General features: G+C 41.3%; 2 protein-coding genes across 3 annotated transcripts; one reads left to right on the top strand and one right to left on the bottom strand.

Annotated features, from left to right (window-relative positions):
- The first annotated feature begins 684 nt into the window (after window positions 1-684).
- CRBN (cereblon) lies at window positions 685-14,445 on the top strand. 2 transcript variants are annotated; one of them, XM_015875254.2, is made up of 11 exons: window positions 685-802; window positions 3,347-3,459; window positions 3,589-3,791; window positions 4,587-4,736; window positions 6,288-6,450; window positions 7,366-7,428; window positions 8,106-8,190; window positions 8,646-8,761; window positions 10,135-10,199; window positions 10,467-10,598; window positions 11,151-14,445. In XM_015875254.2, exons 1-11 carry the CDS (start codon window positions 736-738, stop codon window positions 11,332-11,334), a joined length of 1,341 nt encoding a protein of 446 aa, XP_015730740.1. In that variant the 5' UTR covers window positions 685-735; the 3' UTR covers window positions 11,335-14,445. The 2 variants fall into 2 exon arrangements, with proteins under 2 accessions (XP_015730740.1, XP_015730741.1); XM_015875255.1 differs by having other exon boundaries at window positions 695-802; window positions 3,350-3,459.
- A 197-nt stretch (window positions 14,446-14,642) lies between these two features.
- On the bottom strand, window positions 14,643-18,281 carry TRNT1 (tRNA nucleotidyl transferase 1). The gene is made up of 8 exons (XM_015875252.2): window positions 18,096-18,281; window positions 17,863-18,004; window positions 17,572-17,765; window positions 17,115-17,253; window positions 16,790-16,916; window positions 16,013-16,206; window positions 15,645-15,895; window positions 14,643-15,012 (listed from the first exon to the last, which is right to left on the bottom strand). The coding sequence occupies exons 1-8, from the start codon at window positions 18,264-18,266 to the stop codon at window positions 14,764-14,766; spliced, it is 1,467 nt and encodes a 488-aa protein (XP_015730738.1). The 5' UTR covers window positions 18,267-18,281; the 3' UTR covers window positions 14,643-14,763.
- Between the last annotated feature and the right edge of the window lie 80 nt (window positions 18,282-18,361).

Below are 18,361 nucleotides of genomic sequence, written 5' to 3'. Positions count from 1 at the left end.
CAATATAACATGTAACCCAACAGAAATGACATATCTTAATAATCCACTCTGATTTTGCTGTGCCTTTGTAAGAAAAGCTGGTGGGTTTTAATATAGGTGATTCATAGACTACATTAGAATTTATGTCCAATCTAGTATTGGAATTAGAATCAAGGCAGTAGCTAGAGCTATGTTATGCACACAAATACAGCTCTTAGCAGTGTTAACATCACAAAGATGTGATCTCATCCAAAAGAAGAATTCCTGGGTTTTGGTCCTAGAATTTCCAGCAGTTTTTTGTTAAATATATACAATATTTCATTAAAAAAACAAGCGAGCAAACCCACAGCATTCAGTCATCCCAACTGAGAAACTCAGCAGCCATTAAAAAAACCAAGTTATATCCTTCAGCAGTTCAACTGGGGCCCTTGTGCTATTTATCTTTAAAACAGGATTCTTTCTGAACACTTTGATTATGAAAAATAAGCTGCATTTATTTTGTTCCTGGCCAAGGGAGGACACTGATTAGTGGAATATAAAGACACATTAGTGAGAAAAGCAGGAATTTATTGTCCAGAGCTGATTTACAAAGGGACGATGCTTTCCTCAGCTGTGAAACTGCTCGGGCCCGGCACCCACAGCTCAGCCCCGGCCCAGCGCCGCCAGGGGCCGCTCCACAGCGCCTCAGCTCCCGGCCTGGCTCCTCCTTCCACCACCCCCCCCCCTTTTCCCAGGCTCCTCTTCAGGTAAACAGCGATGGCCGCCGAGGAAGGAGGTGGCGAACGCCGTAATAACATGGGGAACCACCTGCAGCTGGTGCCTGGTAATGGGGGAGCCGGCAGGCGGGGACGGGGATGCGGGGCTGGAGACGGGCAATGGGGAGGCAGGTGTGGGTCTGTGCCTCAGATATTAGAGTGCCCGGGAGCCGTAAATTCGTGTGCAATCATCAGATAGCGGAGATATAGCTTTTAATGGAGAAAATTGGTTCCACCAGCTGAGGAGGGAGGCGGAGGGGAGAGCGAGTTGGACGAGGAGAAGGTGCAGATCACAGCCGTGCCGAGTGAACTGCGATGGGCCTGGTACCGCCCCCCCCTCCCGGTACCGCCCTGACACCCTCCCGGTACCGCCCTGACACCCTCCCGGTACCGCCCTGACACCCTCCCGGTACCGCCCTGACACCCCCCCCGGTACCGCCCTGTCCTCCCCCGGTACCGCTCCTCACGGCCTGTGTGGACCTGCCTGCTCGGAGCTGTGGGTGGCTGTGGGCTTCATTCTGGCTGTCATCTTAGGCCTCGCCTGTCGCTGTCTGCCTCTTGTTGGCAGCGAGGTTGGCATTCAGACAAGTGCAAAGTCCTCGGTTATTCGCTTTGGCAGTAGTGGGTGAGGACACTCAGTAGTAGCAGTGGGTGTAATGCAGCTGGTGTGGTGAAACGTGCTGAAAAGGTGTTATTTGGCTATGGAGGGAGCTCCTGCTAAACTGGAAAAGATATGTTACTTAAGAAGAAGCATGTACCTAATGGGGAGTTAGTCTTGCCAGTGGCCACTGTAATTTGCTGGGGAAGGAAAATAGTAGGAGAATGTTATGCCTGTGTATTTTAAGCCTTAGTATTTCCTATCCTGCTTCTGTTTGTTAAATGAGGTTTTTATTTCCTCAGTGCTGCACAGAGATGTTGGCAGTGGGTCAGGATGAGCATCCAGCCTGCACTGAGGGAACTCAGAGTTTGGTCACACCCGAGCTCCCACTAATTGTGATATTAAAACATCAACTAGTGCACAGTTCAGAGTGATGAAGATACAGTTCCTTTTGTCTTCTGTCTTGCTCTCCTGTAGTGTGACCAAAGTGTGAGGATGGTGTTTTCTCCACATTCTGCTGCTGCAGTGAAATGAGTCATCATTCCTCCCAGCCTTCCTGATTGCCTCTGCCACCACACGGCCCTTAGGGTGCAGTTTTGGCAAGAGCATGCAAAACTTTGCAGGATACAGTCGCTCTCACATCAACGACTGCTGATTCCTATTGTGTTCAGAAAAGCAAATGGAACAGCCTTTCTCTAACAGGCTATTAAAAGTGCTATCATCACTAATGTTTAGGATTCCTAACTGTGTATCACAAAAAAAATTATGCAGAAATTAATAGTTGGTTTTTTCGTTTTTTTTTTTCACAGTAATGAAGAAAGTGGTGTCTTATTTCTTTAAGTTAATTAATGTGATGCCAAAAAGAGTCTGTAACCTCTTTTCTGGCAGTGCTGGATCACTTCTATTTGAGATGAATAGAGTGCAGGTTGGATTTGAGACATCAGTGGGTTGTGCTATTCCTCCTACAAAGTGTGCAGTGCTGTAAGTGCAGATCTTCTTTAGTGAGTTAAAACAGACACATCAACAGCACTGTTGGGATTTATCCATTACTCTGCAGCTGCAGATGAGAGAATCCTGCAGAAGTTGCAAGGTTTTATAACATTTGTTTTAGGTTTAGGGTGGTGTATAATTATTATTGGTGTTTGAAGGGTAAGGAAGTAGGATGGAATAATACAATCACCCATGTGCAGTAATTACATTGTATTGGGTGAATATACAGGCCTACATTGTAATTCATCACAGCAGTGAAACTAGCATTTTAGAAACACATCTTTCTTATCTTCATTATGATTTTTTTATATTTACTTTTAAGTATGTATATGGTTTTATACAGATAAATGCAAAGTAAAACATGCAGGTAACTTAGTTGTCTTCTTGCTTTGGGATTGACTCCTAGGTCTAGAAATGGCTTGAAAATAGTAATCTGTTTTGTACCTCAAATTCTCTCCGGAGTCATAATATTGCCTTCCTTTGTAGTTTGGGCCTTTCTGTGTGTGCAGTGCTGGCTTCTGTGATCATGTTTGGTATACACAGAGGAGAAGTTGACAGCAGTGAAATTGTCTAGGAACATCAGCTTGCCTGAGTATGGAGCATCAGATTGCTTATGGTTTGGTTGCATTGTTCTGTTTTGTACCATGTCAAGTGGTGCATTCAGCCTCCTGCAGGAAATCAAGTTGGTTGGTGTCCTTGTGTTGCAGGCAGAAGGCATTCAGAACTGAAGTAGAAAACAACTTCTAAAGTAAAAATTGGAACCAACAGATTTTGTGTATTATCAGCTGCTCAGAAAAGCTCATTCCTTCACTGTTCAGGAATGCATAACCTGCTTCTGAGTCTTTCTACAGTGCAGTGATTTTGCTGTAACAACAAGACAATAATTTACCAATAGGAAAACTACTTCCCAGTGAAAGGCAATAGCCTGGGGATATTGAAAGCAGTTCTGTGATTCTCTGATTCTTATCGGTGTCTTCAGCTGTGCTGGTTGATGTGTACACAATATTCTGTATGTGCTTATTAGCAGAGAGCGAGGAAGAGGATGAAAATGAAATGGAAGTTGAAGATCAAGAGGGTAGAGATGCCGAAAAGCCAAACATGATCAATTTTGACACCAGTTTGCCAACATCACATGTGGTATGTCTTTCTCTATATATCTTCCATTAAGCGCATTTCAAAGCAGCTTTGATTGTTTTTACATAATTCTGTCATACAAACCTTGACTCTTATTTTATCATGGATCTTATTGTGACCTATTGTGTTCAGTATTTAGGTTCTGATATGGAAGAATTTCACGGGAGAACACTGCACGATGATGACAGCTGTCAGGTGATTCCAGTGTTGCCCCACGTGATGGTGATGTTGATTCCTGGACAGACGTTACCTCTTCAGCTTTTTCACCCTCAAGAGGTTAGCATGGTGCGGAATTTAATTCAGAAAGACAGAACATTTGCTGTTCTTGCATACAGGTAAAATACACGAGTGTATACTGATGGTATGCAGCATGTATTTTAAGCACAGTTTATTTGGATAGTAGATCAGAAGCAGATGATTCAGTCAGTTCTGTGGTGAAAACTATGTTATAGTTTGAAATTGTTGGACAAAAATATTCTTCCAGCACACCATGAAAAGTAGCTCCATGGCAGCATCATGTTTAAGAAAGGCAGAAAGTGTCCTTGTTTGAGCACTTGTGATTTTGCTGTTTGAATGCATTGCCTCCATTTTACTTACAACAGTCTTGTTCTGAAATGTAAAAATTTGATCTGTGTTTTGAAACTTTATTGCTGTAGAGGTGCATTATGTATAAGCAAGCACAGATGAAGGTTTGACAGTAGAGGTACATTGGATGATAGAGAAGTGGAAAAGGCTCATGTGTGCCAAAAGAAGAGGGAACATTCCTCCCCCTTAATCACCATTTACTGTGGTTTAATTATGTAGGAAGTGATAATAGTTATTTTAGAAGGTCAGTGTAAAGAAGTTTGGTACTTTCAGAGTTGGTGAGCCTTGTATTCCTAGATTCTTACCTCTGCCTCCTTAAAATAAAACTGAATAGTGAAAAAAAAAAAACACTCCACCAACATTAGAATTAGCTTTTAAAATGGGGGAAAAAATGTTTGCAGCAGTTTGAAGGCATTTAACCACATTTAGCTTTTTGATTAAGGCTGAGTGGTAAGATTTTACTGCCAGTGCAGGTAGATTAACAAGAGAAACATGAACAGTACTACTTGGAGGGTAGGTAACTGTTTAAATTCTGTTGCTTTTAGTAACGTACGTGAAAGGGAAGCACATTTTGGAACAACAGCAGAGATATATGCCTACAGGGAAGAGCAGGAGTATGGAATTGAAACGGTCAAAGTAAAAGCAATAGGAAGACAGAGATTCAAGGTGCTTGAAATACGAACCCAGTCAGACGGGTAAGAAAATAATGTATTTGATTTTACATACTGCAGATCTTGTTTGACCAAAACATTGATTTTACATTGCTGCTGCGTGTGGCCTTTCAGTCACACAATTAACTCATTTGTGTCTTTGTACTTAATCAGCAACTTTTTCAGCTGTGTGTTTTAGTTGTAGTGACTTTGCTCTGAGATGCTCAGAATAACATCAGCTGGAAATACCTTTCACATCCATGTTTCAAACTAAATATGAAATGAGGAGAGGCTCTCCTCTGTCATGTGTGTGCCTTGTGTTGTCATGTGGAAAGCCTCCCTGATACCAGTTTCTATACCTCTGAAAAACAGTAACTTGCATTTTCTTAAGTCCTCTCTAGAGGTCTGCACAGGACTAGGTCCATTGAACTTCATGTGCAGTTGCATCTCTGAGCTGCTGCAGGCAATGGTCTGACAATACAGCCAATAACAAGATGCTTGCCCTTTTTCTACTCTGAGTGATCTCTAAATGCTGAGCTTGAACAACGTACAGAAGCATCCAGCTGCATGATTTAGATATGGAGAGGACAGTAACTGATCTCAAGAGGGGTGGTTTTCTTCAGGATGACTGGAGGCTGGTAATAATAATGGAGGAATAAGTGACTTCTCTTGCTTATTTTTCCTTTTGTATAACATAAAATCACCCTTAAAATAATGATATGCATCTTATGTTTCAAGATTTCTCATGCATCATACTATTAAAAAAATTAAATTCATTCCTTCTAGGTAGTATTCTTGGTAGCTGTGTAACTGTTATCAGACACAGTGGAATAGGTGACCTGATTGATGCTGGGATATTAAAGGACAATCAGAGTCTGTATCCTATTTCTGCTGATTTTGAGCTCTCGCTAAGCACATCAGCTTTTGTGGTTTGAAGATAGCAAACTGCATTTCAGCTAAATTTCCTTTCTGAGAGTTAGGTATGTAATAGCTGACAGTTTATTGCCAAAGGTAACTTGAGGAGACAGAAATCTGAAAATCCAGTGTTGTGTAGCTGTTGTCAGTCGGACTTTAAATCCATCTGCCACAATCCCAATGGCTAACCTGTGCTCTAAAGCATGTAGGTGTCCTGTTGCATCTCATGGAAAAGGAAGTTAACTGGGAGAGGGAAAAAAAAAAAGCAAGTAACTTTTGCTGAAAATATTGAAGTTCTGTAGGCCAATGCAAAAAATATTTGGGAAGCAGCTAATTCTGACTTTTAGAGGCATATTAAGAATAGATAGAAGAATCTATAATTCATTGCTTTTATTTGGATTTTAGGTGTACTAAAGTTCAGCGTGCACCCAAGTCCAGTCAGCTAGCGGCACAGTTAGCTGAGGGTGTGAGTCCATATTTTAGAGCAGTATGTGCTTGGTTTGTTAATACGCTGCCTGTTTCCTCAGGTCATTTGATTTATGTTAGTACAACATAAGATCCCATTTATTAGATGCCTGCTTAAATTTTGTAGTACCATGTATTGATAAGCAGTAAAATCTGTTTTTGATACTCTTCTAGGTGTGTATATCTCTGTGTTGTTTTTTTTTTTTCTTTTATCAGAATCCAACAGGCTAAAGTACAAATCCTTCCCGAGCGAGTGCTGCCTCCAACAATGTCAGCAGTACAGCTGCAGTCTCTCAGCCGATGTCACATATTTCCTTCTTCAAAACCTACGGTGTGGCAGGATCGAGCTTTTCGTCAGTGGTGGCAGAAGTATCAGAAGGTTGGAAGCAAATTGTTTGGCTTTTATTACTGTTTTTCATGGTATGAAATTCCATCTGTTTGTCTTCAGAGGTGGATGCACAACTGAGATGCTGGATACCGAGCTCCTGTTTTTTATTTTTTCTCTTTGTAACAGATTGTGTGATTATTTATCAGCTATCAACAGTAGGGAAATGCGTGTTCCTTTGTTTAATAATTTATATATAAACACACCAGTGATATGCTAATTACTAAAGCTTATGGATAATGAAGCATTGGTGGAATAAACAGCAAATGTTTTTTTGTAGGTATATCAGAAAAACATCCTGACTTTAAGTAACCCAACAGTTTTCTTCATTGGTAATTGTTCTGTTGTGAGAAAACCTCTTCTGGAATTTCTAATTAGCAGCACTTCAGTTTTCCACTTTAAAAATATGACTATATTCTTTGGATTTTTCTTTGTCAGCTTAAGATACCTGGTATTGCTCATTAATCTCTCTTTCATTTTATGTATTTATTCTTGTGAATGAATTGGTATGAAGAACTTCCATCACCTTACATAGTCAGTAACTGCTGTGGACATCAATAACTGATGGAGAAGAAGATGCACTACCAAATGGCACTTACATTTTTCAACCATCTAGGTTCTAGATATTCTTTTGAAAGGTGTGATTTCTTATTCCAAAGTAGTAGAAGTACTTAAATTGCTGAGACAGATTTTCTGAGAGGATCCATGTATCATCTATCTTGTTCAAAAGTTGTAGCACTCACCACACTTGAGAAGTGTTTCAGTAGCCTCTTGAAATATTGGTAGTGATGGTGATTATTTATTGTGTCTTTATGTAATCAGATACCTGGTTTATACAAGCAAAAGAGAGACACCTGTTGATAAAATCTGCTCATATTAAATAAAAATCATTTCTGATTTCGATTTCAGAGGAAGTTTCACTGTGCCAGTCTGACATCTTGGCCTCCCTGGCTTTACTCTTTATACGATGCTGTAAGTATTACCAAACAATATATACTTCATTTTTTATATCTATTTACTGGATAATATTAAGTTTAATTTTGTTGGCTCAGAAGTGCTTTTAAAGAAGGGTATAACTGGTAGTTTACTGGTAAGAGTAGTAAAGGTTTCCCCTTTGTATAGTTGTTCCCTGGTGCTTGAATGTGCACTGGGGATGGATGACCGAGGTTCAGGTTCTTGCTGTGTTGTCCTGGAGCAGAAAAATAGACCTTCTGTCCCACATGATCCAGGTGAGTGTCGTAACCAGCAGAGCCCTTAATAGCCGCAGGTGGGTCTTTCCTGTTGGAGTTAGTTTGCTTTTTAAAAAGCTTGTACTTTTCTTCGTATGCTTGTGTAGAAATGTGCATTTAATACATGAAGGGTCAGAAATGGAGGAGGCTAATTCTGCTTAGCCCAGATCTGTAAGTGTCTAGAGTTTAAATAGTTATGTACTTACCTCAGATGAGATTTAGAACTATTGTTGGTTGTTTTTTGCACATTTCCCATCTTGTTCTTAGTTTAAGACATGGAGGTATAAAGTGTCTGTAGTTAGCATTTAAGACTTAGAAGAATGTCTACTGAGGAAAATAGCTTCCTGTACATTTTGCTTCCTTTTTCTAAGAAAACAGAAATACCTGTGTGCTTAAATTAGGCTTTTCTTCTTACAAAAGGAAACCTTGATGGAAAGAGTCAAGAGACAGCTACACGAATGGGATGAAAATCTTAAAGATGAGTCTCTTCCAACAAACCCAATAGGTATGATCTTTGGCTTTGAGCTTGAAGTAGAATTAGGAAAAAAAAAATAGTCCTAAAGCTGTAAGAGTTGGATAATTACTTTCTATTGACAGTCCATTTCTGACTTCTGAAGTTTGACTTTAGTTGAGTCAATGTAGCTGATGTCATTAGGTTTGTTAAGAACTTGTAAAGAAGTGAATATCCTCCAGTTCTTCTAAAGCACTTCTTGTAAAAGAAATAAAGCTTTCTTGTGCTCCTTACAGGAGGAATGTGATTTAAATGTTTCACAAGAAAACAAGAACCAAAAGCATATGAGATTTTAAAATTTTCTGCAGGTGTCTGTTTTGGATGTACAGAGATGAACTCTGAAAGTCCATTATAAAGCTATGTTTTAGCTCTCAATCTGTAACTGAGTAGAACTGGTAGGTTTGTTTCTTTCTTAAATTCTAACAGGCCTGCTACTTTCTCATTTCTAGATTTTTCTTACAGAGTTGCTGCTTGCCTGCCCATCGATGATGCGTTACGCATACAGTTGCTTAAAATAGGTAGCGCTATTCAGCGGCTTCGGTGTGAATTAGATATTATGAACAAAGTGAGTATTGGCATACCTGTTATTTACTTTAATACTGTTCTCCCCACCACCATTAGAAAACAAAAAGGGACTTACCATCTCCTGTAACAAATAATACTTCTGGAAAGTGAACTTGGGAGTTTGTAGTTCTCCTTTGCCCTGAAAAGGTGGGCTCAAGGAAGGGAATTACATTAATTCTAGATTTATTTTGCAGCAGGAATCCTCTTTGCTTTTGTTAAATTCATATTTCACACCTTGCTACAGTGCCTTCTCCAAGAGATGGTGCTGTAAGTCCAGTATTGCTGTTACCAACCTTTTGAACATCAGAACACCATATTGCCAGAGTAGCGTACTGCAGTGAAGCAGTGTTGTACTATGAAGGCTGATGCATTTTGTGGCAAAAGATAAATCTCTGTAGAGCTATTGAGTATAAATCTTAGACTGAAGGGATTTTTTAGCAAAAGACATATATTGATTCTTAAGCAATAACTTTTTAAAGATGTTTTAAAACGAGATCGTTTTACTCGCCATTCCATGGTCATATAATGCTCTGAGTGTAGGTTGCATCATTTTATTTTTACATAGCACGTTGCTTAATCATATATTAAACTGTTATATAATATGTGTTATATAACGTTGAATCCATATGTTTTAGGAACAACAGTGGCAATATCTTTCAGTATTTCCAATAGCAGTTCCGGTTGCTATTCGTGTTCCAAAGAGAAAACACCGAAAGAGTCATCAGTGTAGATAAAATTTGTCTGGTAGTTGGTAGTAGGAATATTCACTGTCAAATTTCTGACTAGAGAGTGAGAGTTTTGGTAATACATTCATCACGATGCACCTCCTGAGAAGTCATAATAAAGCATTCTATGAAGCTGATTTAAATGGTTATTTCTTGGCAATGTTGGTGATGGATTGTTTGGCTCTGCTTTATATAAATTGTATTGGATAAATTACTCTGTCATCATAGTTAAGAAAAAGGTCAGTGCAGCGTATGTATTTGTCTTGATAAATCTAGGACAATTGATCTACAGTGTTCTCAAATGTTAGAAGAATGATTACATTTATATTCATTCTACCTTTTCTGTGTTGGGCTTTTTTCTGAAGTAGCTTTTAAGGATCTCAGCAATTTGACTTTCATTGCATACTCAGAATTTTTTAAGATTAAAAGAGTGTACAGATATACCACGAGTAAGTAAAACACATACAGACTTTTATCCTTCGATATAAAGAGTAGACTGTAAGTGAGTGCTGCCCAGATAAACCAAGGGATCAGCACAAAGTTTGTTCTCAGAGAATGGAAGAGAAATGTTGTTACTGGCCACAGTGCTGACAAGTACCTGGAGATGAGTGAAGTTACTCTCTTTTTTTCTTATTTCTTCTTTTCGAAGTGTACGTCCCTTTGTTGTAAGCAATGCCAGGATACAGAAATAACAACCAAGAATGAAATATTCAGGTGAGTTTATTGCTCCTAATCAAATAAAGCACATAATAGAGATTCACAGTTTTTTGTATACCAGGCTCTTGGGTTTTGAGAGAAACATTATTAGCCTTAAATTGGGTGGATTCCATAAAAACATCCTACCAGCTGTTCTCTGAGACCTTTAACAAACAGCTGGGCAGGGTGCAGCTGAAGATGAGGATGCTGTAATCCTAACTTGGGCAATATGTGTTTAAACACCTTTTCTTGAAGTCTGACAGAATTGTTAATTGTCTTCTACAGTTTGTCCTTATGCGGACCCATGGCAGCATATGTGAATCCTCATGGTTACATCCATGAAACCCTTACTGTATATAAAGCCTGCAACTTGAATCTCAGTGGACGACCATCAACAGAACACAGCTGGTTTCCTGGGTAATACTCTTTAACTGTTAATACATAAAGTTGGTTGCAAACTTTTCTATCGAACTATGGGAAACGACAAATGCAGTTACTCTACTGAGGTTTTTTGGTTTGTTTGTTTGGTTATTTTAAAACCTAAAGTAGTCACTTTAGGTTACAGTAATGTATACTACCTCTGTCTTAATCTGATTACCACTGAATGCCTTTAAGTGGTCTCGCTGTCTGGAAGAATAGCAGTATTAAGTCAAGATGTAGAAGTCTGCCTATGAATGGTCTTGTGCCAAAATGCCATCCTTGCCTGGTAGTGACTTTTTGCTTTAGATAGGCATGCTTCAGGCATACATTCAAGACTTTAAATACTTTACCTCTTTAAAAGAGCTGAAATGTCAAATTATATTTGAATTACAGTTCCACAAACCATTCTTCATAGGTTATTTTTGTGAGTTTTTTTGTGTTTTTGTGTTTTTTTTTTTACCAAATCACAGTATCAGGAAACATTCTTCTACCCTGAATGTTTTAAGTACTTTCTCTCCTTGAAGGCTTCTTGTTCTTTGTTTCTGACAGCTATGCCTGGACAATAGCCCAGTGCAGAATCTGTGGGAACCATATGGGATGGAAGTTCACAGCTACCAAAAAGGAAATGTCACCACAAAAATTTTGGGGATTAACACGGTCTGCTCTCCTGCCTCGGATTCCAGAAGCAGAGGATGAGTTGGGCCACGACAGATCTCCGTTACTCTGCTTGTAATCCAGTACCTTGCTTTGGAGATGAACAGGCAGTACTCTGTCTCCTAGATGCATCTGCTTAGTTCTGCTTTTGATGCTCACTTAAAAACTAACAAAACAAGAACTCGCAGCCGCACGCAAAGAAAGCTTCACCTTTGCCGTGCATCCACGTTGCTGTTGTTTTTTGGACGCTGAGAATTGAAGGTTGATTCTTAAAAATGACAGCTGTGGAGAGAAGGTGGCACGAGACACCAGGAAATCAGTTCATTTGGGCAGACTTGACTCTGAACTTTCTACTTCGTCTGAACTTTCATTTCAGGAAATGTTTGCTGCTATCAGCCTGCAGTGAAAGAAATAGAGTATAATTATGCAACATGTGATGGTAGATACCAGTAATTCATTGCAGGATATTTCCCTTACTTAAAAGTGTTTTTGATGAGAATCCCTGTTTCTAACTTCGCAGTTTTAATCTCGTGATGTTTATGAAATGTTTGTTGAATAACCATCGAAGAGAGTAGAAGGCTGAAGGATGTTGTGTTGGTGATGTCAGTAGTAGTGGTGTAACTGGCAGAGCTGGCTGCTGGGTGCAGCTAGAACAAGTATGCCAGAAAATGCCCTTTGAAAGGAGCTTATATTGTATTTGGTCCTTAGAAGTTCTCTGGTATATTGAGCATTTCTGACTTCAGAAACCTTTTAAATTTTAAATTATTTATACAGAATATACTGGTCAGTCCCAGAACATGAAAGACATTGTTATTTACTGTGGTTTACTTTGGAATGTAGTTTTTGTATTTTTCACAGCAATTTCAATGGGAGATCAGCTTATAGGAATGCATGCCTGGGATTCCCTGAGACTGGAGATTTTTCTCTAATACCTGTTCTGATAAGAGACTCAGCATATCTTTTTCCTTCAGTGCTTTAATATCATAAGGTAAAATTTTACTTTATCACCTTACCTTAAAGAAACAAACTGACAGTGCTTCCCCCTCCCCCCCCCCACTCTTTTCCAGTTAGTTTGTTTCCTGGGACTTTGTCTGTGCTACAGAAATGGATGCTAAAATGGAGCAGCTTTTGCTACTGCTTGGTTGTTGTTCTTTTTCCCCTCAGAACAAAAACCAAACCTGAAAATGGCAAAATTTCTCCAGTTTGTGAGTGTACATACACACTTTTTACCTTGAAGCTATTGCATTCACTGTTTCTTCTTGTGCATTTTCAAGAACTTGCGTTGTTAAATACTATGGGAATAATGCTTAAGGTTGAAGATGTAACCCAGTAGTTGTTCCTTCCCAGTTGCATCAGACGTGTAGCATGGACAGATTACTGCACTGAGAGGCTAAGGTCAGACCTCTGCAAGACAGGTATGATCTGATCTAATCTAAGTAGTGTGTGTTACTGTACAGCTTAAGAAAAATCCAGATGCCAGATGCTGAAAGGCTGTTAGGATATTATGCTAAGTAGGTAGGAACTGATGATTGTGTAACTCAGGTTTAGTTCTTCGAAGCCTTCTACCTCTGTGCTTCTGTAATAACTTTTGTTTTCTCCATAGGCATCTTTAATACCATATTTAATTGTCTGTGCAGTACTCTGACTTGCCAGTGAACTGTGAAAAGCAATACTTCTTTGAATATAACTCTGAAAAAACAGGGGGTGAATGCACTCGTTTTCTTATGGAAAGAAAATATTCATTGTGTTTATGTAATAAGCTTTTGAAAGACTAAAATAAGGAGCAGTATGTGAGACTGTGAAACTTCTGTACCTAGATAGCCACTAGAATCACACCTAGCTTCCCCCTCACTCCCTGCACACAGACACACACACACAGAGCCACACATGGCTTAGCTGTAGGCTTGGGTTGTTTTTTTCTCCTCTAAGGTACTCAAGTATCTCTTGCTCCCATTACCCTCAATAGGGCTTGTGGGCAATGCTAAGGTGCTTAAGTATCTTCTGCCATTTGCTTTCAGTGAGTGAGGCCTTCAGGATGATCATTTTCTCAGCTCTCTCTGGACTTCTCAAGGTGTTTTGGGTTTTGCCTAAGTCTTTCAGATGGCCTGAATTAAGAATGGCATTATGTTCACAATGCTGAAATACAAAATAGGCATATTTTTGGTATTGTGTGTATACATATATTGTCAAGTGTAGCTAATATTACCAAGTGAGACAGCTCACAAGTAAATTAGCACCAACTTTTTCTTAGTGTTGATGACTTTTTCATCTGCCCAGCCTTCTGTGAGTTGTTTCCCATTTGTAAGTCTGTGACTTTGCAGGCTGAAAGCAAGTGTCATTCAGCTTGCTGCAAAATTGGGGAATCCTGTCATGGTGAAGCTGGCAGTTAAAATGCAAAAGGCCCAGCCAGCATGTGACCTTCAGTGTGGATGTAGAGTCGTGAAAGGCTCAATATGTTGATGAATGTTCTCTATGCTTCTTTTATCCTTTTTTTGGAGAGAAAACTACTAGAATGTTGGGACTGTGGAAATCTATTACTGGCAAATATGGCCATCATAAGCTTTTGAGAGCTAAGTACAAAGAAAATCAGCATATCTTACAGTAATAGCTATCTTCACTGCATTCGGTGGTTGGCATGTGGCTTCATGCCGTAATTAATCCAATTAACGTGCTGGCTGCTGCCAAATGAGGTTTTCTTCCACTGTAATTCCTCTTATTATGGGAGACCTGGGAATTACGCAGCCACGGTGCTGGTGGCACAGCCATGGCCTTGCTGGGTCTGCTGAAAGGATTAAAGGCATTTTGGGGTGGGGGGAAACCACAGGGGGTTGCCCTGTTGTAGTATTGCTGCAATAGCATAACGATGTCATACAATCAGAGCCTGTAATATTGCAAGCTTTCATATAGCTTAGTTTTGATGACTGTGTAGAATGAGGACAGGATATTTACGCACTTGTTCTTAACAGTTCTAGCTGTTCCTTTTTTGTAATAATGATGCTATTTTTGTACGCGCTGCACTTCATTTTGTTCATTGTTGATCACCATTAATTGCTTTGTAGGAGCTGCAGAAGGTGTAGCCCATTCTCTGCTTTAACTCTTCCTCTGTCTGCCTTTTGGGACAAGTTTTCAGGAAAATCTCGTTGCTTGCAAACAATTTGCAAAGAATAAAACTCAATTTGATTCAAACCGATGTAGATGTGGGGTAAGTTTTCATCTCTTTTTTATCTGTTAGTTGCAGCAAAGCCTTTTATCCATGACCCTCCGCTGCTGGGAGAGAGGCACCACTGAGGGTATGTGTAGTACGTGTATATGAGCTAAGTGTTTGCATGTATGGGCTGGTTCTAGATGCCCCAAGCACTGAAGGCCAGTAGTCCTTTCCCTTCCCTCCCTTCACACACACGTGAACATTTTTATTGCAACCAACTTTGAAGAACATGTTTTACAAACATCCCATCCTACAGTACGTCTGCACGATAGCACAAAATGTTTCCTCCTTTATTGTCAACTTTTACACTTTCTTCATACAACTTAACAACTCTTCTTTATCCATGTGGTACCCACTCTTCTTCCACTCCTCCCGTAGCTGCTGTAGTGCTGAGCCAATTTCTTTTCCACAAGTGAAACCCATTTTCCGCAAGTCGTGGCCGCTGACAGGAAAAGTAGGCACAGTCCACTGCTGCATTCCTTTTAAAAGCTGCTCTTCTCCTTGGTACTTCAGAAGTTCTAATATTCTCGATATCGTATTTGCTTCCCTAGACTGAAAGGAGAGGATGGATCAGGAGAAACGAGGTAACAAGTCAGACTGTGTGCTGTAGTCCACCACTGTGCCCTATAAGCAAACTTACTTCTGCACCATAACCTGGATTTATGAACTGACTGACTGGAGCTCTGTCTCATCAGTTTTAAAACTCAGCCTGAGCCTGGAGAGCACAGCAAATACTTGCAGACTCTGTGAATTTCACTGACTAGCTTTTTAGCCGTTAACTCCAGCCTACATCCAGAGAGGGGCTCATATCTTCCCCATGGAAGGAAGTCCATGCGGCTGAGACGGACATCTTACACCTCTACTCTCAGTTACTGCAATGGAAGTACAGAACTTCAGCTTGACTTGAAATTCACAGTGGAAGAAGTTGTGTATTTAACAGTACATTGTGAAGAATGCATAGCACTGAATATACAACTAAAAGGATTTGATTTGCATATCTGGAACTGGAGTCCCCTGTGGTCCAAATCCCATCTTACAATGCAATAGGAGAACTCCTATTGCGACAGTACAGCACACTCAGTCCATAGCTGTATTTGCATGAATAGGCCACAGTTTCACAGGACCTTGTCTAGAAATTCCTGGTTACTTTAAAAGCCAAGTACAGCAATACCAAGTCAACTTACATCCATGATGAAGTCTTGATACGGTTTAAGTGGTTCTGGACCCGTCGCTTTAGTTAAATCCTCACGGTGTTTCAGCAAAAAGAAGCCAAGGTTTTTCTCCTCCTTTGAGATTTTCAGCCTCAAATCAAGGCTTGTTACATCATCCTTCACCTTGAACAAGGATGTCAGAACGGTCATGGGTTTCGGACACAGGTTTGCAGTATTTTTACTGACTCTGTCAAGTTCATCCAGGCTTCCATTAACTGGTAAACCTGAGGGGAGAAAGTCCAATGAAGAGCTAGTTAGTAAGAAACCAGCATGCTAACAAAGGTAAAAGCAAACTTCTTTGTTTTCCTATTCCTGTATCACTTACAGTCATTTAACTTTACCTATGTACTGCGCGACATCCAGCTCGTACAGAAGTCGAACCAAATGATTTACGTGGTTTCCGATAAGGATTTTTTTCAGTTCCACCCAAATCCTTTCTCCTGAAATCCCAGCCAAACCTTTGGCATTCTCTTTAATTGCCTGCAGTGTGTCGGATTCGTGATCACCAGCTTTTTCTGCAATCCTTCCATAAAACCTGCCCAAAGAAGTTCAGTTCCAAAGAAAAAGGCACAAGATCAGTTAAGTTGTGTTAAGTTGTTACACCGCCCAAAGCAAATCAATCAATCCTGATCAGACTCACTCTCCTCCCCGTCTCCCAGGCTGCATAAAGCTTCAGGGCAAGTAACTGCACTTCTGTTGGTTACATGGCAACAACTGGCCATCAATAAACTCAATATTTAAATTATACTTGAAACAGAACTGTTGTAAAGACTGTTTTCAAAGGACAGCGTATTTCTATGGAGGTGGTGGAGTCGCTGACCCTGGCAGTGTTCAAGAGGCGTCTGGATGAGGAGCTACAAGAGATGGTTTAGTGGCTTGTGGTGGTAACAATGATGGGAGGACAGTTGGACTGGATGATCTTGAGGGTCCTTTCCAACCTTGTGATTCTATGGTTCTATGATTCTTGGTCACACAGAGAGAACAGAAGCCAAAACGCGCTTCTTTCTTTCACCATGTTTTGAGGAATAAGACCTTCTCCATGGAACTCCGTTTCTACACCTCCAATCAGCCATCACAAGTACTTCTTATTGCTATCGTTTCCCAGTGAAAGCCAGTACCTGAAATATCTTAGGATTCGTAAATAATCTTCTTGTATTCTTGCACTTGCCTTTCCCACAAACCTAATCTTCTTGTTTTTTAAGTCATCGTATCCATTGAAGAAGTCGTACAACGTCCCATCCAGACCTACAGGATGAAAAAGCGTAAAAGCAGAAATTTAATAAACACTCCTACTGAAAAAGCAGAGCACCAATGGCTCACTGTATTTGTACAGAGCCTTTGGCTGACAGCACTATAAAAGAATCCATCACGAGAGGGAAAATTCCCCACCACGGTCTGAAGAGCAGCGCTTTATCGACACATTTACTTCTGAAAGCATTTTACCTAAGAACATGGAGTTGACGGTCAGGTCCCTCCTTTCCGCATCCTTTTCCCAGTCGGTGGTGAATTCCACCTCGGCGTGCCGTCCATCAGTGACGATGTCAATTCTAAGTGTAGTGATCTCAAAGTTCTGCTCATGGAGCTGGAAATCCCACAGAAACTCAACATCAATGCAAGTATCAAGGCTATACATCTCCCTGCCCTGTGTTGGTTTGCATGGAGGCGGCTTGAGCACCAACTGTATGCAAACACATATGATGCTTCCATACAGAACTGACATCAAAGCTCACAAATACCTCCAAATAATGCCTGTGTCCATATAACTGTTCAAGCTACCCTTACTGCAGAAGGTTAAGAAGCAAAGGAACATGCAGGATACATAAGGTGAGCCCTGAGAAGCACAGAATCAGCTTCCCCACCTGCCACACAATGAAGACCCACAGCCCGACTGCAAACCAACCCTGGCAGTGATAGTTCCGTGTTTCTCCCCTTTGTTGTTGATCAGACGGACGCCAGCAGAGCTGAACATCTCCTTCATCTCTTCCGGCGTAGCCGTGGTGGCAAAATCCACATCTTGAGGCGTCATTCCACTCAGCAAATCCCTGACGGCGCCTCCTGCGATTCTCAGCTCGTAGTTCTTCTTCTCAAACAGTTCTGACACAAGGAGGGGAACACAATCAATAACAACAGCTGCTGATGGGCCCGGAGCGACCATAGGAGCGCCAAGGGCTGGCTGCCCACCCCAACTCACCTGCCACGCTGCGCAGCCCCGGCGTGAAGAGCGCCTGGAACTGCGGGGACTGCAGCTTCATGGTGCGCGCCGCGCGGTGCCGCAGCCGGAGAGGAGGAAGGAGCCGGGCCCTGCAGGGCAGAAGCAACACCTCAGCCCACATCTGGGGAGAGAACAGCGCAACGCCGCGTCAGACCGAGGGCCTCCGCTGCGAGGAAAGGCCCAAAGGAGCCCTAAAGGAGCCCCGTACTCACCCGCGGGCTGCCGGCCTCGGTGAGGCCCAGAGCGGCTCCGTACAGCTCCGTACAGCTCCGTGCGGCGCAGCGCGATGAGCTCAGCGGCGCGACCCGGCAGCGGCCCCGCCTCCCCCCCGCCCCACAGCGGCTCCTCACGGGCGCCTCGTGCCGGCCGATCCGTGGCATCATCTGTGCACGAGTTCTATGCACAGCTCACCGCTCCTTCATGTGTGGGCCGCAGCTCCCTGCACAGCTCAGATCGACAGCTTGGCTCCCTTTGAAGT

Source organism: Coturnix japonica, chromosome 12 (assembly GCF_001577835.2).
Source record: "Coturnix japonica isolate 7356 chromosome 12, Coturnix japonica 2.1, whole genome shotgun sequence".
Lineage (NCBI taxonomy): Eukaryota > Metazoa > Chordata > Aves > Galliformes > Phasianidae > Coturnix > Coturnix japonica.
This window is presented reverse-complemented; position numbering and strand designations above follow the sequence as displayed.